At 37.4% G+C, this 25,504-nt stretch overlaps 1 protein-coding gene across 1 annotated transcript; it reads right to left on the bottom strand.

Annotated features, from left to right (window-relative positions):
- Positions 1–1,093: 1,093 nt before the first annotated feature.
- On the bottom strand, positions 1,094–25,394 carry LOC135088482 (ionotropic receptor 40a). The gene is made up of 15 exons (XM_063983307.1): positions 25,213–25,394; positions 23,361–23,454; positions 22,528–22,623; positions 21,762–21,898; positions 15,833–15,992; positions 15,120–15,226; positions 14,898–14,991; positions 13,745–13,903; positions 8,981–9,134; positions 6,524–6,756; positions 5,360–5,519; positions 4,970–5,066; positions 4,736–4,895; positions 3,326–3,419; positions 1,094–1,293 (listed from the first exon to the last, which is right to left on the bottom strand). The coding sequence occupies exons 1-15, from the start codon at positions 25,392–25,394 to the stop codon at positions 1,094–1,096; spliced, it is 2,127 nt and encodes a 708-aa protein (XP_063839377.1).
- Between the last annotated feature and the right edge of the window lie 110 nt (positions 25,395–25,504).

Here is a 25,504-nt window from a genome sequence, read left to right on the forward strand (position 1 = left end):
ACCGAGCGTGTATAGAAATACGCGTGTGCAAACAGGCGCGTGGCGGCCCGGACTGATTTGCAACTTGAAGTTGTCGCGCGCTGTAGGTAATTATCTCGGCCGGCATAGGCGAGTGACGGGGGCCTGGTTTTAGTTAAAATATTGCGGTGAAGTAAAAAAAAAATGTTAAACCTGAGATAAAAATGTTATGGTCAATAAATAGGATCACCGCACGCAAACCTACCCTATTTATTGCAAATAAATAATTTAGCATAATATTGTTAATCTGCTATAGCTATAATTGAATATAAGTATTAAATACTTTAATCGGCATTTGTTGTAGCTGAAACTAAAGGAAGGATAAATAAATAATAATGCACGAAATAATATTAAAATGTATTTAATTTTACACTACACGAATACATTAAAACGGTGCTTTTGGTTCAATTCGTGCTTAAAACTACGTGAAGGTTAATTGTATAATCCCCTGGTCCGTGGTCGTAATATTCGTAATTAATCAAAACGTGATAAAATCACACAGATATATTTAATTCATAATAATGGACGGAATACTATACAAGCTTTGATTGGTTTCAATTTAATTTGTAGTTGAAACATAAATCATCATCATCATCATCATTTCAGCCATAGGACGTCCACTGCTGAACATAGGCCTCCCCCAATGCTCAAAGTTGCACAGCGTGCTATGGAGAGGGCTATGCTTGGTGTTTCTTTGCGAGATCGAATCAGAAATGAGGAGATCCGTAAACGAACCAAAGTCGCTGACATAGCCCGACGGATTAGCAAGCTGAAGTGGCAATGGGCAGGGCACATAGTACGCAGAACTGACGGCCGATGGGGCAGAAAGGTTCTGGAATGGAGGCCGCGTACCGGAAAACGCAGCGTGGGACGTCCACCTACAAGGTGGACCGACGACATCGTAAAGGTAGCAAGGAAGCGCTGGACGCAGACCGCTGCCAATCGATCAACATGGAAACATAAATAAAAAATCAATATTTTATCTAAGAGAGACAAACAATTTGCAATTTAGAAAAATTATCCTTAAAACATGAATTTTGGATGCTTATTACCTGTTCAAAGATTAACTCTCTTGCTACTGATTACCAGGCCCTAAAGCTCTGTCAACGGACCTGCAGAAGGCCATTACCATCCTCCCGACTCCTTGCCTGATGAATTTGCTAGCCTTCCTCAGGGCTCTCTTCCCGGGTACATTTTTACCACCATTTGGCTCCACTATCTTGATGAACTTCTTGGATCGACGGTGAATTTGGATCTCCACTCCCAAGGCTATAGCTAAAACACATAAGTAGTATGAAATATACAACCCATGTGACTTGAACGTATATTATTCAAAACATCCCTACAAAAATACACTTGCTCATAATTAGTCCAGTAGAATTAGCTTTTAAATCGGAAATAATTCCTACAAAAGATTTTATTGTTTTAATGGCTTCATTGGTTGCCCATTAAGACTCTCCTAAGTTTTCGACTTCGACGGAGTTGTGCTTAAGTGGTGGGGGCCCCCGAAAGGGGCATTTTTTCGGTTTTCCGGTTATACCGCGTAAAGGACTTACCCTATCAAAAAGTGGTCTTCATGACGGTTGAAGGGCACTTAATCCTGCATTGAATAAGACCAAATTCATATGTTTTGGACAAACCGTTCTCGCGCTAAAGTTCGGCAAAGTAGAAAATATACGTATAATTAATGACCCTCTCCACGTCCAATGGTTTGTTACCCACAGGCTTCCAAGTCTTGAAAAGGGCCACCTCAACCAGTGTAACCCTATCAAGGCTTACGAGCTTGATGCGCCTATCCTTGTTCGTCCCAGCCGTTCCTTAACTGCGGTTGCTGCACCTCTTCCTGGCACTCACCTGAACGACTCTGTGTTATCTACTGTGGCTGCCCCTCTTCCTTGTGTCCTCCTGCATGACTACGTTGCCTAGCCGTATGCCTAGTTTAAGGTTCGACGCCAAAAATCAACAACAACAAGTTCATATTAAAACGCTGAAGAGTTTTTTGTTTGTTTGTTTGAACGCGCTAATCTTAAGAATTACTAGTTTGATTGAAATCATTATTTTTGTGTTGAATAGCTCATACATTGAGGAAGGCTATAGGATATATACAATCACTCTACGACTAATAGAGGCGAAGCAGTAAAGAAAAATGTTGCAAGCACGGGAAATAGTATTTAAACTATTTTCACTCGTACGAAGTTGATTTTGTGGCGTCGAACCTTGGACCAGGCATATGGCTAAGCAATGAAATCGTACAGGAGGGTACAAGGAAGAGGGGCAGCCACATTAGGTAACACAGAGTCGTTCAGGAGAGTGCCAGGAAGAGGTGCAGCAACCGCAGTTAAGGAACGGCTGGGACGAACAATGATAAGCGAATCAAACTCGTGAGCCTTGTTAGGGTTACACTGGTTAAGGCGACCCTTTACAAGGCTTGGAAGCATGTGGGTAACAAGCCATTGGACGTGGAGAGGGTCATTAATTATACGTATATTTTCTACTTTGCCGAACTTTAGCGCGAGAACGGTTTGTCCAAAACATATGAATTTGGTCTTATTCAATGCAGGATTAAGTGCCCTTTAACCGTCATGAAGACCACTTTTCGATAGGGTAAGTCCTTTACGCGGTATAACCGGAAAACCGAAAAAACGCCCCTTTCGGGGGCCCCACCACTTAAGCACAACTCCGTCGAAGTCGAAAACTTAGGAGAGTCTTAATGGGTAACCAATGAAGCCATTAAAGCAAAAAAATCTTTTGTAGGAATTATTTACGATTTAATCAATTTTTGTGTTTAATTCTACTGGCCTAAATCATTGTCCATCCGAGCATTTATTTTCGACACTTATTTTGAAGACTATTACTGTTTTCCCAGCAGCGTTTTGTAATGTATAAGTTCTGTGGCCACGCATGTATAACTTGTTTGAAAGGTCTCAGAGAGGTGGTGTCACGTCAGAATCACTCAAAAGTTTTGTTTTAATAACGGGGATCACTCATTTTCAAGCCTCCGGTTATTATTACTAAAATAATTTATTGGCCTAATTTCACACTTTTTCCAAGTAAATGATCTTCATCATGATTATTGAGTCTTCGAGGACTTGTAGAAATAAACGACAATATACTGGACTTTTTGTTGCAAAGTAACATCTTTTGTAATTTGATAAGATACCGCCATGTTTGGTTTGATGTTTCGTCGTCTCTACTTTTACACGATGTTGTCAGACTCGGAATCTTTTATTAACATTTAATTAAAAACTAACTTCACCAGCAAGTCTTAGGGTCCTTGCAATTACGAGGCTGTAAATAAAAGACCAACCTGCCAACAGATGTCCAATCCCGAGTAAGCAGAACGCGCCTCGCAGCATCCTCAACGAAACCGGCTCTAGCGCTTTTGTCGACTCCCCTGGCGTCTGCAATTAAAATTAAGCAGGCTTTTGAGCATTTACAGGGCTTAGACATAGAAAGAGAATCGCTGTCTACAATGCTTAACGCTAACCTAAATAAACTCGGATTTGCATGACTATGTTTGCCATCATTTCACGCTGTAGACGACCATTGCTGAACATAGGCCTCCCTCTGCTTTGTGTCACAAACTATTTACATTAATATTATGGACATGTTATTCAAAAACACATTAATTATATCAGTAATTTTTATTAATAAAAACATCTCTAGATTTGTTTAACCAGAAAGTATTTTTGAATGCAAATACATAGGTAGACAAGAAGCTTTACGAAACTAAACAATATTAAAAAAAAAAAAATTCAAACGATTATTATTCTTATTACATAACCAAGATACATTACATACAATGTCTACAAGTAAAGAGGTAAATAAGTTACATAATATGAATGTTGCATATTCAATCTTCACAATTTTTGGACGTTTCTACAAAAGAATACGATTCTAGATTGTTACCTAGTCTAAGCCTTCAGGACGACTTGATTCTAGGATAGACTAACGAGTTTTGATGTGGGTAGTATTTTTGAGTAAGTCGGCTGTAATGACATTTGAGATTGGTAAGCAGTTCTATTTATTGTAGTTCTATAATATCAATTTCTATTTATAACACAGAGGTGAGTTTATTTGTCGTGATTATGAAGTTTTTTTCCAGGGAAACTTTTCAGCACTTCATACCATTTTCAGGTCTTGTAGCTTTGTTACAAAATAACACGTGGAAAGAAGTCTTATTTATCAAATACAAGTATCTATACGAATATTATAAAGCTGAAGTTAATTTGTGTAATAACAAATCTATACTTATAATAAATCTGTAGAGAGGTCAATTCTGTACATGAAATATATTTTCAAAATAACTATCAGGGGGTGATTAGTGATCGATACTGATGCCAAAAATGCAATCAGTACAATTTTTGTCTGTCTGTCTGTCTGTATGTTCCTTATAAAAACAAAAACTAATCGACGGATTTTAACGAAACTTGGTACAATTATTCTTCATACTCCTGGGCAGGTTATAGTATACTTAGGAATTCCCACGGGAACGGGAATTAGCGGGAAAATCCTTTTGTATGAAAAATCTAAACCGCTTAAGTTAGACGCTTGAAATTTGGCATGCACGTACCTTAGTAAACTTAAAGCTTAGTTACAACAGGATATTGCAAAATTCCCAAGGGAACAGGAGTTAGCGGGAAAAAAGGGAGTAAAACGGGATCCACGCGTACGAAAACGCGGGCGGCCGCTAGTCTTTAAAATAAAGTCATGATACCGTTCCGCCTTGCGACGCGGCTAGCGAGTCCCCCGTGATATCATTATTTGGTTTATCGCTTTCCGTCACCGGCTCTGATCTTCTAGACTGCTCTGGAAGGTTCTTGTACTCGTCTGTCGTCATTTTTGCGAGGATACCAGCTTCGAAGAGGGTCATTACTCTGAAAAAGTTTTTATCAGAATGATTAAGTTAAACCAACTCTAAATATAAAATACGCACTCTCTAAACACTTACACGTTGTTGAAGGGTTCCAGATAGGGACATCCGATTTGAAGGGCTATAGCTGAATATCTGGTATACAGCTTTTCGCTTAAATGAAAATTGTGGGATCCTGAAAGGAAAATCATGTAAAATTGTTAATAGGACACTGTGAACCTGGTCTATTAATTAATTATGCCGAATACAGAATACTCCACAAGCCAACAAAGTCCAAAGCAAGCTTACCGAATCCTCCGGTGTTGTAGTCCAGGGTCTCCCTTACAACTCTGTCCCGTTCTAAGGTAAGCTGACCCAGTCTCTTGGTGTCATAGTACAACCATACAACGTCTCCCAGATCCCCAAAGCTGCCGTCTCATCAGCCATGCTAAACGCGCGTATACTTCCATATTACAGAAGTAAGCTTACCAAATCTTTCAGTGTCGTAGTACAGCGTCTCTCTTCCCCCCAAGATGGCGACGTGCCGGCGTGTCAGTACCAACCGCACGCCCACCTCTACGCTGCGCACGCGCTGCACGCGCTGACGCCTCATTAGCCGAGCTAGACGCCCGTATACACCTGTCCCGTTCTGTCAAATAGAAAAAAGGTTTCAATCCACGACTTCTAACTCGTAATTCTCACTCTTTATTATACATAATAGTACGTTTAGGTAAATTAATAATAATCAGATATCTACAACGTGCTGTTTTTGATTTCCTGGAACTCTAGGGTATTAATAAGACCACTACAAAAAATGGAATAGCATTACATTTTTTGTTAAATTCAAAAAAAATTTTCGACTTATTTTTTCATACGAAATTATTTAAAAACTTAATTTTTCACTGAAATAATTCATAATTTAATACACTTATCAATAAAAAGTCTGCACAAAAAGACTAGGTGACAATTTTGAAAAAAAAAAAAACTAGATTGATGATACTACAGGGTGTTAGGTAAATGGGTATATGAGCCGACACTAGCCCATGTTAACATGGGCATTTAAATGGTATGGTGAAGTCAGAAATTTGATATCATCATTTTATTTTTTTTAATTTTTATACAAAATAAAGTTTATAAAATCCGATTTGTATGAAAATTAAAATAATTAAAATGAAGATATCAATTTTCTGACTTCACCATACCATTTATATGCCCATGTTAACATGGGCTAGTGTCGGCTCATATACCCATTTACCTAACACCCTGTATAATCTAAAAATCAACTAGGTATCTTCTTAATATGGAATCCACAATATCTTCAAAAATATGCCTTTAAAAACACATATTCCTAAGACTCTTTAACTAGTTTTTATTTATAGAATACACCCCTAAAATTCCCGGAAAACAAAAGGAGCACGTTGTATACCATTTCATGTAAACAAATTCTGAAGCTGGGACTTTTGGAACTAATTCTTCAGTGAATTTAGTGAATGTAGGTTCATGTGACACGATCAAGTGTAATTAAGGGGAATGAAGGGGGTATGTGCTAGGGTTAGCAGTGCTGGTGCGAAATTTATTGAAGTCCATGATGTGGCTAAGACTCGACCCAATTTATAATGCTCTTTAGATAACTTAGAAATATCACAGCCTTACCTCCAAGATAGCCAATGAAGAGCTATGCCGTTCCACCACCAGCTCGTACCCGCGGTCCCTCATGGCTTCCTCCAGCGCCTGCAAGGTGCCAATCGGCCTCTCCCTGGCAGGTCTTGCCAACAAGCTGGTGAGGTTCGCCGAGTACATGTCACCGATCACATAAGTAGCCCCAAGGGATACTAGGACAGATACCAGTCGAGCCTTGTGGGTTTTCGACGGTTCTTTGCTAGAAGCTGTGAAAGCAAAGAATGCCTATACGTTCGATTTCGATTCTTAAACGCGATTGCATTGCTACATTACGTTACGTAAAAAACGGTAGACGTAATTACGTTAATTTAAATAATTGAAGTTAACAATAGGTGTTGTATGTCTATCATTGCATTCTTGCGTAGGTATAGTCTATTATTGTATTCTATTGTATCAGGTACCTATTAATTTAAAAATACTTTGAATAGACTTTCAATTGTTTGATAGTTATTTCATTGTTTTAACGATACAATAGTCGATTTATGAATGAACCAATTCCACTGAAAATCAATAACGTCACTAAATTAATAATTAACAAATACACTCGACATCAAATAAATCGCACCTCCCGCGACAAGCATTTTCAAACGTATGCATCCCCACTTCCCACCAATATTGGCACCATTTAAAAGCCTAGTTCTAACCTTCATTTCATTAAATGAAAGGTTTTTACCCCAAAAATGTGTCTAGGGAAGGATCCAGAGTCACTTCTTCAAAAAATAGGTAGTTACGCTAAAGCCAACTTTTATGGCTATAAAACTGTTAAGTTGGGATTAATCGCTATCAATCTGTTAAAGAGGACACGTGAGATCATTATTTGGTTTTATAACCATAAAAATTGGTCTAATTGATCCCATAGGTGGGCCCAAAGTGAGGTATTTTTTCAAGTCACATTTATGGTATATGTTAATCATTTATAAAGAAATTAAATGTGTTTTTCTTTAAGGATATTTATTGGGCTTTCAAATAACACCAACATTGTTGGGGCACCATGATTGTGTCAGAAGAAAATCGTTAAAGTTCGCGTCGCGGAAGGTGCGGTTTATTTGATGTTGAGTATAGTTCGAACTATTGCCTACCTAGGACTAGTCAGAGCATTCAAGCACAGTCGAAAACTTTTCAGGACCAAAATGAAGTGTTTTTTAAGTGTCTTATTTGTCATCTTTTGGTTAATCAACCTAAAAAAAGTTTTATGATTAACTAGCTTTTGCCCGCGGCTTCACCCGCGTGAAATGTAGTGTCACAGATCGGCATAAATTATAGCCTATATGTTAATCTGGGTTACAAACAATAATATTGTAAAGTTTCAACAAAATCCGTTCAGTAGTTTTTGCGTGAAAGAGTAACAAAAATCCAGACACCCAGACATCCTGACATCCAAACTTTCGCATTTATAATATTAGGATAAAATTTAAAAGCAACTCCAGAGCATTAAAACATTGTGTATCCAGCCGTCATTCCTTTAAATTTCAAAAGGGCCCCATAAAATATACCTAATGTCATTGTTGCAGCTTTGAAAAAGATAAACATCAGACACTCCTTTCAAAAATTAAGCGTTCATTTAGCAGAATTCATTGGCGCGGACAGAGGACCATCGGAAAACAATTAAGTGATTCAAAACTGTCACAGTGTGAGAAGGGTTTGCTTGTTGATTAAAAATTAGATGACAGGTTTTACGGAGTCTCACTCTCCAGGGATGTTTGCAGATCCACCCTTGTTAAGCTTGTATTATATTACGGGCTTTCGGGGTTATAAATACATTATTATTAAGTACACACCCCAAGTTGATGATGTTATAATAACGGTAGTTCCATTGACAGAGGGTTGTTTTTGATTTCAAACGGGAAGTTCTTTGAAGTAATTTTGATGTTATTGCTTTCCGTTAATTATAAGAAAGAGATCAAACCAACGGAAATAAAATGCTATTTAATATAGGTACCTGTAGTTAATCGGATAAATTAATTGATGTTACTTTCATTGATGATTGACGAAAAATACTAATAACAGTAACATTTTTTTAATCTAAGTGTATCAGTATCATTTGCCTCTAGAATAACAGTGGATATAGGCCTCCCACCCTAGAAAGCCACAACTAAAAAGCCACAGCCATAGCAAAAGCTACAGACAACGGCACATCAAGGTAAATAGTGTTGTACTGTAGAATCTTATGCAGTTGTGATAGAGTCGAGTTTGCAATAAAAATGCATACTCTAATGTGCTGTACTCAGCGTCTATAACTAAGGATGAGTTGCACCATCTTACTTCAACTATAATAAACGTCAAAAATCTGTCATACTCCATACAAAACAAACCGGTTATCGTTATAGTTACTATCAAAGTCAGGTGGTGCAACTCAGCCTTAGTCTTCGGCAAATCAAATTAAACAATTAAACATGTAAGAATTTTAAATTGTAAGAAGTGTGTTATTACATTGTCTCAAGAAGAGTGTGGTGGTAAACCAGCAGCAGTTGTTGAGGAGCCTCAGCTGGTCTCGTTGCCGACGCTGCCATAGCGATGGAGCCGCGATCACCACCCATAGAGCTGGGCCAGTCACCAGCACTGTAGCGCAGACCAGCGGCCAAACCTTAGGAATAGGAAAGACTATTTTGGGATGTGCCACTATACTATTAAATACCGACCCATTTCTAGAAGACCCCAACCTAGAGATGTAAACTTTTCATGAGTTATGTTCAATTGGTTCTTAGTCACATGCATTTGAAATACATGTAACTAATAATAACAAATAATAACATTTGAAATAACTACTGCTGGTCCTTGTATTGTACCTAGTTTTTCATCAAAATAAATACTTGATTATTTATTTATGTAGGTATTATGACTCTCATGACTGAGGGTAAATATTAATAGATTTAAGAGCGTTTACGCCGTTTGGCGCAAAAACAGTACTTTTTCAACTCGTTACAATCATTAACCAGTAATACTACAAATATGTTATAGGCATAAATAGTTAGGCAATTTCGTCGTCTAAATAGTTAATTGAGAAAATATTGCGATTAGTTTAGCATTTAAGAATTCTATCAAGATAAGTCCACACAGGTTTTGTAAATTTCCACTTTAGCGTCAGTTTACAAGCTGAAATTTTTATAAAAATACTGTGAAAACGATTTAACAAACATTTATATCCTATAGCATAGATCCTTGGGCAAATAGTTATCTGAGAAAATTTTTAGATTTAAGCATTTTACAATAAGAAATCACAAATTAAAAGAACGTGAAATACCCAAAAATCAAAGTGATTTTTTCACCAATATTCTTCCTTTATTCAACACAAAAATAGCTTAATATAATAGAAGAATATCTTATCTAAAATATTTACTTTAAAATTTAAAATAATTCATTGTAATTTTTTTCTATGAGTATTTGAAAAGTACTATAAAACGCCGCGCACGAATCGTTCAAATTCAGTCCGCCTCGAGGCGTTCCAGAGTGAGGTCACGTCGCTCGGTGCTCTGCTGACATGTGTCACGCGTACGTTGATCTTTGACAGGTAGCTGGACTTTTATAGTGTATCCGCAAAATCTTGGTGGTAGATTTTGCGATCACGTGGTAATTAAAATATTTTATTGTTATTTTTCATTACAGTCTATTTTTACTACAAATTCTATTTCAGACGTAATGAAAAATAAAATTAAGTTATTTTTAGCGATGAAACGAAAACGAATGACGAAAATTTGGAACAGCAAGTTATGTATGTATACCTACTAATATTATAAAGAGGAATAATACTAATAATTTATTTGCCATAAATAGGTGGTTACAGAATAGTTAATAGGAATGCTCTGCCAGCAGGGTCCCACCTAGTTGTAGGGGGAACATACACAACATATTACAGTCGGAAAATCTTTGCGGTAGGTACCTCGGATTGTAGTTAGTTGGACAGTGGTCATTTGACGGCCACTTGAATCGTCTCACCCCTAAGCTCTTGGCTACCGCCGGCACTAAGCCGGTTGATGCCTAATCTCGGAGGCCCGGCTGCACTGAGTCGCTGACTATACTTTTGCGTCGCGCGTTATATGGTCCTATATGGGGCTCGAGTATGGCACAGTGCTGTGTAGTCGTGGAGCATCCTACTGTTCAAAAAAGCGCAACGCATGATATCACTGAGGCACAGGCTGAGGTAATTCGTGGATACCGCATAGTATCCGCAGTCCGTCTATTCCCGGTTGTGGACACTGACTATGTCCCTACTGAGGATAAATGGGAAAAAAAATATTGTCATTAGTGGCGACGTATAACAATCCTACTAATATTATAAATGCGAAAGTTTGGATGTCTGGATGTTTGTTACTCTTTCACTCAAAAACTACTGAACGGATTTTGTTGAAACTTTACAGTATTATTGTTTATAAACCAGATTAACATAATTATAGGCTATAATTTATGACGATATGTGACAAATAAATTTCAATAAATAAATAAGACGTGTCTAAAAAGCGCAATCTATCGTCATTGGTTAAAATCTACAGCGCTGGACAAACTACTGTTTTTGACGTTCGTAAATATTCATGCGGGGGAAGCCGTGAAACGTCATCTATCAACATGATATCAAACAACAGATTTTACGAACTAAGGAGTAAAACGAGGTCCACGCGTACGAATTATAAATAAAATTAATAATATTTGTATTCATCTGGTCTTACTTGACTTTTACTTTACGTATGTCATGCACGATGACATTTGCGTCAATATTTGTGTACGTCCCCACTAGGCATAATTGGGATGTATTTTTCTAATTTGTCATAAGTTGTGAGAAAGCCTGTAGCTACAACTGGGAAAGTATGTGTCACCACTGGTGACAATCGATATTATTTATGCGACAAAGCTAGTGTCGACAACCGAGAATAGACGCCAGTTGCGAGGTGACCATAGGTCCCAAGGGGAAATGTACGTGTACTTGCACCACGAGAGGTGGAAACCAAAAGGTAGAGGCTTGAGGATCTAGGCCCTAGAGTGCTGAAGGGTACGCCTGGCCGTCAGCCAAATTTTACGTCGCACCATAGGGGCAGTTCTGCCTGTATTAGAGGAGTGGGTGCGACGGCATGATCGCCTCACACAAAGGGTGACCCAGGTTCTACCGGGCCATGGGTGCTTCGGGCCATTCCTCCACCGTATAGGCCGAGAGCCTGTAGATGGTTGTCAGTTAACACTGCAGTCTTGGCACGTGAGTCACCGCAGCAGACTGACACGCTCCAACAGTGCCCAGCCTAAGCGAACGAGCGGCGGTTGGAAATGACCTCTCCCTACCAATCGGGAAGAGGCGTGAGATAGATAGATAAATTGTTTATTTGTTGTAACACACTTTTTTTAATGCTTTTAACACACACATTATGTATAGTTGCTATTGAAATTCATTTCAATATCGAAATAAAGTTAGTTAGTCAAGAAACACACTAGGTGACACCACTGGTATTTTGTTACACAGGTTAGTAATAATTTCAACAGTTGCAACATAACAAAAGTGACAAAACAACATAAGATAAAGATGACTCGCGTTTCAAATAGTTCCCTGCGTCAGAGTGATGTGTGCCGCAGCGATGCAAAAAGCAAAGAGCTCAGTATAAACACTACCCTCAAAAGGGCAGAACACTGATTTTCAGCTTTTGCTAGAGAACGCATGAAGCATACAGGTACGGAATGAACCCGCTCGCTTTCGGAAACAATATCTACATTAGTATAAAATATATGATGAGACAAATAATCTTATGGTATAGTGTGCTTACTTTCTGTGAAAGTGTTCTTACACAGAAAGAAGCAGTGGAAAGGGGGAGCGAGAGGCCTCAGCCGACACTCCGGTTATCCGCCGCCGACACCCTGGGCGCAAGAGGACAGCTTATGGTCTCCAACTGTCCCTTCCTAACAAGCCTCGGTCGCTAGACATGGAGGTGTCTGGTGGCGGCTAAGGACGAATGCTACAGGCAACAGCTAATGGCGATGTCCCGCGTTCCCTCATATCACTCATATGGATCATGGCAGAAACAGTCAGATTTTTAGTGGGTGTAGGGGCTACCCACCTTCTGGTAGGAAGAACCCCACATAACCCACTAGCTGCCCTCGCAGCTGGTGGGTATGAAATGTTATGCATTTTCCGGATAAAAAAAGAATAGTAAACAGGAAAAGTTTGTTTTGAATAGAACCGATTTGAAAAAATCTCTCACCATTAAAATTCAAATTTTTTTCTGCTGAACATAGGCTGAATAAAATATTCTCAAAATAGTAAAAAACCTTTGATAATTTACTATTTGATAAAGAATTTACGTATTTATTATTGATTAGGACTAATGTAGACCATCTATATATATAAAAGAAAGTCGTGTTAGTTACTCCACTTATAACTCAAGAACGGCTGAACCGATTTAGCTGAAAATTGTCAGGGAGGTAGTTTAGAGCCAGGAGAAGGACATAGGATACTTTTTATCCCGTTCGAATTTAAAAAAAAGTCTGCTTATTTATTGCCATTAAGGCGGAACAAAGTTCGCCGGGTCAGCTAGTATCTACTATATAAAAATAAGTCGGGTTTTCCTTCCTGACGCTATAACTCCAGAACGCACCAACCGATTTCCACGGTTTTGCATTCGTTGGAAAGGTCTCGGGCTCCGTGATGTTTATAGCAAAGAAAATTCAGGAAAAATTTAAAGGGGATAAAACGCGATCCACGCGTACGAAGTCGCGGGCGGCCGCTAGTTATTTATAATTATGGAGTCGGTATTGGAAGATTTGAAGATTTTATAGTTTCCTTGAGCTGTCACTTGACAGCCTGGCACACTTTTACGATGGTGGATCAAAGTATTTTGGTTTGACTATAGAGCGTGAGAACACGCACACAGTCATAATTATTTTAGTGTGAATAAAACTAGCATCGAAATTACCTAAACTTGACATGCCACGCTAGACGTAAACGCTCTTAACAAATACACAAATATTTTCTTTTTGGTACCTAAACAGTACTTATTATTATTCTGTGCCTAAACTAAGAGTGTAAAACAAATCTGACACCATTTTTAATGGAACTAAACCTGGGTATGTGATAAGAGTACCTATTAGAAATACTTGTACAGTCTAATTACAGCCCCAATCAATGTAAGAAGATAAAACTTTGTTGTTCAGAGTTCAGAGAGAGCAACCGTAAAGTATTGGCGTTTAAAGTCATCACATTAAAGTCAGTCTGAATCTTACCTCCCATCTAAAAGGCCTGATGATGGCAAGAGTCTCGCTCAATTTGGCAGGAGCATGTGTCAGGAAGGCCCCAGAGTCAGCTAGCGTCAGGAACGAGAATTCCACCGCTTGGAGCCTCTCCCACGTCATAGTCACGTCTCCAATGAAGAAGTCGGCTTTCTATATTAAAAGTGAAAACGAACGGAAACAAAAATTGAAAAGGTTCTGCTGTAGATTTTGAACTTTATGGCTGAGTTGCACCATCTTATTTTGACTTTATCAAACGTCAAAAATCTATCAAACTCCATACAAAAGCACCGGTTAATATTAAAGCTACGGTTTAAGTAAGTTGGTGCAACTCAGCCTGTCTATCTTTGGCTAGGCCCATAAACAAAATGTAAACTGATTGGTTATTTTAACTATGGATCAAGAAACTGGGCCTAGTTTAGGTTGTTGTGTTGGTGACTTTACTTACAGTGGCGATATTAATTTAGGCTGAGTTGCACCACCTAACTTTGACCATAACTATAACGATAACCGGTGCTTTTTGTATGGAGTTTGACAGATTTTTGACGTTTGTCAAAGCTAAAGTAAGATGGTGCAACCCACCCTTAGTAACGAAAACCTTATACTTATTGGTGACTTTTATCAATGTAATTTGTTGGCAGAAGTTATTTAATTACGGGCAAGCCTCTAAGTTGGAATTCGTGATCCTATTGAATTGGGCGTATAGATTTAATAGTTCTTCTTTTCATGATTATTTAATTTAATGGCCAGACTTTAGTAATATTGGAGAATTCTTAGAAAAATGTCTTTGACTTTCGGCGAGTCAAGTTGGCCAATAGTTGGGCTCGATTTTAATTTGTATGAAAATCAAATCTGTGTAATGTGCGCACTTCTATACATGTCCGTACTGATTAACAGCCCGACCCAACTATCGGCCGACAAAAAGTCGGTGGTCTGCGCCTAGGCTTACATTGAAGAATTATTATTTTGGAAGAGAAATAATAATAATTTGTATTTCAAGAAGATACAGACGACGGCACGTCAAGCTGAGTCAAGCAACACAATGAGGTCATTACGTAGTTGTAATAGGGGCGAGTTTACATAATGTATACTCTGTTGTCGTCTCAGTCTGAACTTTTTGTGAAAACAGTATTTATAAGACACGTACTCGTTTCCAAAGCAATCCCAGTGTTCCTTTGAATGTGCCATTTCCAGAGATGCTCGAACCTTGGCTTCTGTCTGGAGGATCATAGTACCGATATCTGTAAAAAAAATTACAGACATTAATTCTTTTTTACTTTACACTAGCAAAAAGCATAGCAAAGTCATTTGAACAAAAACTTCTTGGAAAGAAATTATCGACATAGAATAATAGAAATGCTACATTTACCTGAAATTAAGTTTCTTAGAAATGAGTGAAAGTAGCTTATCATCTCTACCACCAGTTACGTTCACCGACGAATCGTTGTTGTATCTCACAAAATGCCACGGAGGTGCCTAGAAGCAAAAATAAACAGATTAATCTAACGGATTCCTATGTTCATGCTGCCCGGTTGGTAGCGGCCTGCGTCCAGCGCCTTCCTGCTACCTTTATGATGTCGTCGGTCCACCTTGTGGGTGGACGTCTCACGCTGCGTTTTCATCAAGGGGATTATTGCCGATACTCGCCACGCTTGGCAGGCGGGTTGGCGAGCGCAGTTTTTTCAGTGGACGCAGGCCGCTACTAACCGGGCAGCTTGGAAAGCATTGGGGGAGGCCTATGTTCAGCAGTGGACGTCCTATGGCTGAGATGATGATGATGATGATGATTCCTATGTTCAGCAGTGGACGTCCTATGGCTGAAATGATGATGATGATGAATCTAACGGGTCATAAAATGGACGGTAAATATTGAAATTAAGAGTAAATATCGATGCATCGTTCTGATAAAAGGTATCAGTACCAGGTAGCCAGAACCCTAAACTGTGATTGAAATTGGGGGAGGTCTATGAGGAGCAGTGGACTTGGACGTCCTATGGATGAAATGATGATGATGATGACTGTTTTCGAGATTCGACCATTCTCCGTTATTAAACTAGATTAGAAGTTTCAGTAGATATTTACATGCAACACTGGGACGTCGAACAAACGACCCTTGAAGTCTTGGTAGATTTTCCCCGCTGGCGGCAGCACCGGCGACTTGTAGAGGCGGCCTGACCACCAGTTCACCAAGGATAGGTGGTGGAGACGGTCAGGGGTTGCCTGGTTGTAGTATACACGGAACCTTTGAAAATGATGACAATTGTGGTGATCATCTGACTGACTGACATAGTGATCTGAACGGCCAAACGTTGCCCGGTTGGACGATGACGAACACTACCAGTCGCAACACAGTTTTTACTTAGCGGCGGTTAGGGGACGGAATCTGATACATTTTGCCACCCTCATTATTGCTTATTCAATAGTACTTTTTACTGTTAATATAATTTATGTACAACTATGTGTAAACAAACAATGTACACTTACTGATAAGTAATGTTTTTGTTGATTAGTTAGTAAGAATAATGGATGGCTCAATAAAAAATTTTTTTTTGATCTATCAACGCACAGCTCAAACCACTGGACGGATCGGGCTGAAATTATGGCAGGTTGATGTTATGACGTAGGCATCCGCTAAGAAAGAATTTTATGAAACTCCACACCTAAGGGGGCAAAACGGGATCCACGCGTACCTACGAAGTCGCGGGCGGCCGCTAGTTGGTTATAAAAATATGTCGTTTTATATTGCTTAGTAGACTATGTTTAGCGCTTATTTTGGCATAATGTTATGTTAGCAGTAGGAAATTTTTGCTTAGATAACATTATTCCTACTCACTTTAAACTCGTATCATGGATATTGTTGAGTAAAAGACCGCACAACATAATGGCCTAAATGTCCACTAGACATTCGAAATAGCTCCAAGATTTCTTTTTTAAGTAAAAATAAGCGGCTCTCAGAAACATAAGTAACAATCTCCAAGCTTTGGGCACTTACGAATAAAGCTTCATCAATTCGTATCCAATAAACTGTATTTTTCTTGGCACTCATAAAATATGTTTTGGCCAACTCTCAATCGGCGTTCGGCTCAATCGAATTACAAAGTACGTGATAGTCCAGTGGGTCTAGACAAAGTGCAAATTATAATCGCAAACCAGTCGAAAAGTGGTCGAAAAGCCCCTTTTTTGTATGGAGTTTTGACGGATTCGATTTTCGATTCGATCAAAAAGTGCGTTTTGTCTAGGGGGGCAGGCCTTTATATTTTCCGTAACTCTGACATTTGGAGCAAATTTCATTGGCAAAATGAGCCCTTATTAGGACGGGATAAGGTGCACGTGTTTTGTATTTTTGCGAGGTTAGGGTTCTGTCTTTACCGATGTATGTCTAAATGAGAAAACCCTTCGTCCTTCTAGACTTATCTGATGAACCCTCTATTGAGGCTAAAAAGTATTTCAGTTATTGAGGAATCACTGATTCTCGGTGTTGATAAGTTTCCAGAATTTAGTTAATTATATTGTTATCATAATTTGTAAGACAAAAATGAAAGTGTTGGGATCGACTCGGAACGGCTACAAGGCTGAGTGAGCTTTTATTTTCCTGATGTACTTACAAACTTGAGGAAGGTTTCTTGGAAGAGAAACATTGCTTAAGTTTTCCTGAAACATTTTTAGATCCGGGAAAACTGAACGTCCTTTTCTATTGAATATGGATTTCTGTGGAGAAATTTTGACAGCAAACGTGTTGTGCGTTGAATAAATCACAAACAGAAATAATTCTACGAACTGCCGTGGTTTATATTCCATCATCCTATCGTCGTCTTTATACGAGTAAAGAAGAAGGATGATTCTCTCAAGGGTATGTTTGGTTGTAGAAAATATGATTTAGAATTTAGAAAGATTTTCTGCAGAATTATTACATATTTGATCCAAATGTATAATTTATGTATAATCTTGATTATGTAACAGCAGCAGAATTCGTAGGGCACTTTCCCGGATCGCTCTTGTCTATCTTTTTTTTGAAGTAGGTACAGCGGGCAGAAATGTAATTTTTGGAAATACCTCCGACCGTGCCGCGGGCAATCAAGCGCTGAACCGAGAGCAGGTTTTCTCAAGCGCTGCAGCGGTGATTTGCTTGTTGCTAAAATGTTGGAACGTTATAACGACACATTTTTCAAATTTGGCAGGGCCCGCTTTTTTAGACTCGTTTCAAGTTTTTGAGAGGCAAATTAGACTGCAAACATTATGTGGATTTAGTTTGTTTTACTATGGCATGGCTATTTTTGATGTGTTCGTGTTATTGCTTCCCAAAAAAGTTATACGATTTGATCAAGTGGGTTTTTCTTGTGTAAAATTAAGACGTGTAGTTATTCGTAAAGCAATAGAATCACAAGTCGTTCCACCAAATGTAACCCTAAAATTCCAATTGAATTACTTTAGAGCGTTGATAGCTCTGGCCAACGAAAAACTCATCGGTAGGTATATCACAAATCATGATTACCCCTGTTCATTAACCGACGTTTCACAGCCGGGTGACGTTAACATGGGAGGTGTGTTCAATGATGTTTGCTGCCGTAATGACCTACTTACCTGCTGTGAATGATTTCAATACATATTTAATGAGTGGCTGATTACCCCAGTGTGTGGGTTGACGTTTTTAGGGTCCTGATTTACGGGGCGTTTTTAAATTAATGAAGTCACGAGTTAATACTAACTGGATAGATTGTTACATCAAGGGCGAGTTGCACCACCTAACTTTGACCATGACTTTAACGATAACCGGTGATTTTTATGGGGTTTGACAGATTTTTGACGTTTGTCAAAGTTATATTAAGATGGTGCAACCCAGCCTAAGTATGGAGGCAGTATCCCTCTGGATATGGTATACCTTATATTTCGTTGTTAAGTGTCTCATCGCGATAGACTTTGCGCTTACAAAATCCGATTTGACCCCAGACTACCTTACCCTTAGAAGCTGGATACATCCATGAAGGTATAAACTCATTTACTGCTGCTCTAATGGCCTAGGGCCTATACATTAGTATTACCATTTACTCGAATCTATCCCAAAGCTGCCTAATTCCTCTATCCGCAATATTGCTGTGATCCTCTAATATTGGCATGAATATTATAAGGTAAACAGTAAATAACAATCTAATTCGGCATCAAAAGCTAACTAATTTACAATGCGTGGACAGAGCTTGTTGGGATTCCCGTAGGTTCACCATGCGATTTGAAATTTTGGGAAATGATATACACAAATCTAGTACCGCGAAATCAACATTCTATATGACTTTGCCGGATTTACTTTAAACGGTTTAACACACCGGCGATTAAGTTTAAAATCCAAATGGAAAATGATGCACAATGCAAAATTTTACATGATGTAAAAACTCACTTAGGTACCTATTTAATATCCCAAATAGTCTCAACGAGTACTTTTGCACGTCGCGATCCTAGTTTAGTCAAGCTTTTGTTAGATAAACAACTGTACTAAAACTTAAATATGTTTTACTGACCTTACATAAAAAAGAGGAAGATAAAATTCTTTCAAATTAAGTTACATAATACGAAAAGTTAAAATAACTTCAGATAGAGTCTTTGAAAACATACAGTAATGCAAATGTTGAAGTCAGTGACGTGCTGTGATAAGCAAGGCAGTAAATACCTGGCAAACAGTATTGATGAGAATCAGTGATTTGTTTGTTAGTGTTGCGTCACAGTTGCGTGGTCTAAAAAAAAAAAACAATTTAATCAATTATAGTGGGTAAAGTTTTTTTATTGCAAAAACTTTCCCTGCGGGCGAACACACGTTTGTTATTATTTGCCATGAAAATGGAATAGTGTTTTTTCCCTAAATGTTATTTTAAATGTGAATATTGCGACATAATACAAATGGAATATACTCAACATCAAATAAACCGCACCTTCCGCGACGCGAACTTTAACGATTTTCTTCTGACACAATCATGGTACCCCAACAATATTGGTGTTATTTAAAAGCCCAATAAATATCCTTAAAGAAAAACACATTTAATTTCTTAATAAATGATTAACATATACCATAAATGTGACTTGAAAAAATACCTCACTTTGGGCCCACCTATGGGATCAATTAGACCAATTTTTATGGTTATAAAACCAAATAATGATTTCACGTGTCCTCTTTAACAGATGGATAGCAATTAAACCCAACTTAACAGTTTTATAGCCATAAAAGTTGGCTCTAGCGTAACTACCTATTTTTTGAAGAAGTGACTCTGGATCCTTCTAAAGACACATTTTTGGGGTAAAAACCTTTCCTTTAATGAAATGAAGGTTAGAACTAGGCTTTTAAATGGTACCAATATTGGTAGGAAATGGGGATGCATACGTTTGAAAATGCTTGTCGCGGGAGGTGCGATTTATTTGACGTCGAGTGTATTAGTAAAATTCGTCCACTATACGATTTAATATTTAGAATTTTTTACTACCACATGAAATAAATAATAAAAACATACCTAAGTTGAAACAGAAAAATTCATCAGGACATAGTAAATGCAAATATTTGGAAACTTGGCAGCTACCTTCAACATAATGAAAAGTGGGTACCCTTGTTGTTAGGCGTTTCTACTCGTGTATGTGATACAAATATTTGGTTGTTTAGATTACACAATAAAATTATGAAATGTCCACATGGCAACACATACTTCCTATTAATATAATAAATGTGAGGAATGTTTGTTACTCTTTCACGTAAATCTACTGAACCGGATTTTTTGAAACCTTACAGTGTTTAATCATCAAAATAACAGAGCACCTACCTATTTAATGATCAAGGAATTAAATGAATGTTACTCTTGTAGCGGAGTTTTAGGCTGACACTGTATAGGTTTGCTGTCGACACGACAAGAAAAAGAAGGGATTAAACAGAGTATAGTGGCTATAATTTATAATGATAAGGTAAGTATTTTAAATCCACGCAGCGCAAGAGCATAAGACCGGTTGTTGCGAAAATCCATGGAAGGGAGGCCTTTATCTGGATGGCATATTTCAGATCAAAACGAGAACGAAAGAGAAAATCCAAGCAGTCGAAGCTGCGAGAAATTCAAGCTTTTATGTAGTTAAATATAGCTTTACAATCCAGAGGCTGACATTTAAAGCAGATTCCAACAGTAAACCTATGCCATCAATCGCGATCGTCGCCATACAGGTGCAGTATCGTTGCACAAATCACGCCTTTCGGCACAATATCGTTAATTACAGAACCGGTATTGCAGTGGTAAATCAACACTAACGAGCCAAGTTACGGTTTGATGCGGTAATTAATTAATAATGAAATCTGCCCGTTGATAAGTTGAACGATATTGGCAGTTGTCGAGGACTTTTATTAAACAGCGGTTCAATTAAGCAAGTTTTAAATTAATTGGCTTTAAAATATATTTTTTGGAATGTATCCAATGTGAAGTTTGAGTTTAAATACTAACAATTTATCCAGAGATAAACTGAGATAAAATAATTATTTTATTTTTCCGTTTAGGTAAGCGTAAGACGTTAACCGAACTTTCAGTCGCTTTACGCTACCCATGTAACTAATAAAATAATAAAAAAATAAAAGCTCAAATGAAATCAATTTACCTGTGATAAATAGGTAGAAATAGTGATTCAAGATTATTAAAAATAATAAAAATGTTTAAGCTGTTAAAGCAAACTTATTTCATGCAATGTTTAGGCCCGGTTTCCACCAAAGCTTAGCAGAGCGGAGAAGTTTCGGACCGTCAAATTTTTCTACAGAATTTGGAGCTGTGCGAAGCGGATACAAGAAATGAAAAAAGTCAAAAAGTTATTCAAAACACTTCTCCGCTCCGCTCTGTTCCGCCTTGGTGGAAACCAGGCCTTAGTTACATCATCAATAAAATTAAATACAGGATGTGGCATTGTAAAACAACGCCCATCTTGACACGACACTGATGCCTAAAAAATATTACATAAATATTATACATTATACAAAACCACACCCTGTATAAATAGAGTAACTTACACGCTCTCCCTCGGGTTTGTGAGGACAGCCACTCGCATAGCCTCTTTCATAGTGTTCAGGAACTTGTCTGAGACGGTTCCGTACGGCCAGTAGAAGATGTACAGGATCGTACGGTGGATTAGGTTGTTGTCAGTTAGCTGTCAATAAAATAAACTGTCATAATCATCATCGTCTCTAGGTCATCAATCATCATTCATCATCATAACATCAGGTGAGATTAATAAATAAATAATAATAAATATCCTTGGACATTTTACACTGCGCTTCTAGTCCCAAACTAAGCAAAGCTTGTACTATGGGTACTAGACAACGGATATTATAAACATACTTAAATACTACAATTTTTTTGTAAATAGGTACATAGTAGCTGGGTGTTTTCTATGTATAATAATTATACATAGAAAACACCCAGCTAAGATGCAAGCTAAGAGCTTCCTAAGATAAAAAAAAATAGTGGAATATTCAATGAATACCTGCTTACTTGTTGGTAATGACCATCAAGTAATGTTGTCTTATAAATTCAAATAGAAACGACTTAGGACACATAAAGTAATAAAAAATAATAAATATCCTTAAACTACATATTTGTGTTTATAAATTTTTGAAATTGCCTCAATTTTGACCATTCTTGATTGTTTTTGATTGATGCCCCACTTAAAATCAAGTACGATTGTGGTAAAATAACTGCCTTGTTATGCATAAAAAAAACTTTTTACATTAAAAATTAGTTTTTCGAACTTTGTACTATAATATTCTTAAAGTTTACCTCTGTCAGGATTTTTTCACATTCAAACGGCTCGCACAAGATCAAACTTGTGCGGTCTTCTGAAATGTCCAATGCTTGCTTCACGAAGCTGTAATACTGAAATGAAAATAGTAACATTATGATTTATTAACTTGCACAAGATTCCATCAGTGCTCATTGCGGATCGCAATGGAGCAAAAGTAAAAATGTTGGGTTTTTGCCCGTGGGGCGAGGCAGTCGTGTATTTATGTGTTTTGCAAACCTTTGAATTACATTTATTGCGCACACAGATGCGGTAACTTAAGTGCATCATGAGGATAAAATATCTTGGCACTCAGTAAGGTATGTCACACATTATACTTATTAAAACAAATAAAAATGAATTACAAATTCAAGTCGTGGTTATGCATTACGTGGGAAATCGAGTTGAGAGCGAGAAAAATAAAACAAAAGAACATCGAAATTCATCGATGAAAAATAATGTAGTTTTCTTAGTGGCCAGTGTCGCGCGGCCAAGGAGGCAGCCATGTGCGAACAATTAAAATGAGAAGGTCTAGCGAAGAGCTTTATAAAAATGTTCCTATGAAGTAGGTCTTCAACTAAAATTATAATTTGTGACAACTCATCTTTGAATCCTTCACTAACTTAAACAGTCAGACGTGATATCAAACACTTTTCAGTCCGCATCAGAACCCTTATCAACAAAACAATAGCTTTAATCAAATTATAAACAATTCAAATTTCAATACTTATTCTGTTAGCTAAATTCTTCGTAAATCATTATTGGTTATCTGATACTTCTAAACAATATAACAAGACAGTTATTGAGAGCTCAAAATATGATAATAGTCCACCTTGTCTTTATTTTGTTTCGTTGTGATGTCCAAATTAATAACTTGGATGTTGTGTTCGCTTAGCAAGCACAGCAGTTGGAAAATATCTTGAGATCTGAAAAGAGAAATTTAATTTTTCTCGCTTTGTAATTACAATGTAGAAAAGATCAGTAGGTTGATAGCAACTAAAGCCTTGATCACACGTACCGAGCAAACGGGCGAGACAGTGCTCTCGGTCAAATACTCGGTGTGTATGAACATTACGCCGAGTGCTCGGCCGAGCGCTCGAGTATGTGACTCGCTCACCCAACTGTCTCGACTGAGTAAACATTTTACTGTCTCGCCCCTTTACTCGGTACATGTGATCAAGGCTTAAGCGTTGATAATTTATTTCTATGATGGCATTTGAAGTAATAACTTTCATGGAGTTAATACTCAATACTCAAATCTTTATTGCATTTCACAGTGTACATTAGGTCTTAAATATATAATTGGATCACCATGAACCCGGTCGGGCACAACAACAATGGAGAGGATTAATCTAAAAAATAATTATTATTATTGTAGATGTTAGACTAGATTCTTAAATATTATTAATTAGAATAAATATTAAATTATTGTATCCACTGTATTATAATATTATAACTAATATAATATTACTGTAATATATATTTTATTATAGGTTATGTAATTTGTTTTAATATTATATTTGTTTTAGATATTTAATTTTGTGTATTCTATTTGATATTTTTATCTTCTAAAAATTCCCTTTAGTGTAATAGCATTTTTTATTAGTATATTTTTGAGATCGTTTTGAAAGTGTTTATTATCTTTTATATTTCTTAAGTAATCTGGCAGATTGTTGTATATTTTAATGGACATTACTAATGGGCTAGAAGAGTGGTGTTTCATTATGGAGGCCGGTAGTGCTAATTAGTTATTTTATTAAGTGTGTTCAATTATTCCCTATCTTGAGCATTATTAAAAGTAGACAGGTACAATTGAAATCATGACAATTATATAATATTTTATGTTCTCTTTTATCACCTGAATTCTCTTTATCTTTTCTGTCGTAAGTAAATGTATTTAATAGAGCATAAATTTCGACTATTGAAGGACAAAAACTGTGTAATAGTTTATTTACAAGCCTGGAATTTACCACAAAATATCGTAAGTTAACATAAAATGTAAAATGTCGTTACGACACGCTACTGCATATTTCTACATTGCGTATAATATTTTCGGAATATTTTTTTGACGCGGCCCCGCTCTTTACGTTTTTTCCGCTGACAAATAAAATGATTTTATATCTCGCAAGACGTTTCTTTTGAAGGCAAAATTAATAAACTAACTATCGCTTGTTCGCAGAAAGGAAATTCGGTAATTTATTTCTGAATTTGCGTTATATTCCTTGTCCTTCTTTTATTGAAATCGCTTTTAGTGTCGAGTGTTTATTAAGCACAATTGTAAAATAGGCACGAAATTAAAATAATAAAGCGCTTTCTTGGTTATCAATCGAAATTTAAACCGTCTATTCAGTGGTTTGATGGTTATTATTACCTTTTAAACCAGTAATTTTGTGATTATAGACATTTTTTGGGTTAAATAATATCGTATTTCATACGTTGTTCTACAGTATTCAGAAGTTACTTTACCAAGTTCATCCGTAATAAGATTGTTTAGGTTTACTCTTCTAACTTTACGTTCAGTAAAAACGTAGAAAAGCACCTACGCCATAATATTATGTATGAACCTCTAATAAGAATGCCCATCCCAAAATCGGAGGGTTACTTACATAAAACTTTTTTCGCAGCTGAAAATTCTTTGAACAAAGTACGGGCGTATTTTTCTCTATAAACCGAGCGAGGCTTACCTGATTTTAGTAGACTCTCCTCTCACTACGGTTATAGTTTTTGCTGGCAGTCCCTCGGCTATGTCCTTGATAGCCACGGCGAAATCTTTTGGGAGCTTGGTCATAGTTTCCGATATAATATCTTGTATATCGAAAAAGCAGTGAGCGGTGTTCAGAAAAAGGAAAAAAGGTACGAACTTCATTTTGTAACTTTATCTTGGAGATAAACCGTCGGAGAAATTATTGGGAGTACACTTTGCTCAGGTGTTCGGAATGAAATTGATAATAGTTTCGGGTCTTGCCAACGTTTATA

Source organism: Ostrinia nubilalis, chromosome 4 (genome assembly GCF_963855985.1).
Source record: "Ostrinia nubilalis chromosome 4, ilOstNubi1.1, whole genome shotgun sequence".
Classification (NCBI taxonomy): domain Eukaryota; kingdom Metazoa; phylum Arthropoda; class Insecta; order Lepidoptera; family Crambidae; genus Ostrinia; species Ostrinia nubilalis.

Bases quoted from the DNA above. Each gene is read 5' to 3' on its own strand.
- LOC135088482 (XM_063983307.1), bottom strand. From the start codon at position 25,394: ATGAAGTTCGTACCTTTTTTCCTTTTTCTGAACACCGCTCACTGCTTT. The intron at 23,455-25,212 runs GTAAGCCTCGCT...TTCTCTTTTCAG, and splicing joins GGAGAGTCTACTAAAATCAG to ATCTCAAGATATTTTCCAAC. The intron at 5,067-5,359 runs GTAAGCTTACTT...TTTTCCTTTCAG, and splicing joins CTACGACACTGAAAGATTTG to GATCCCACAATTTTCATTTA.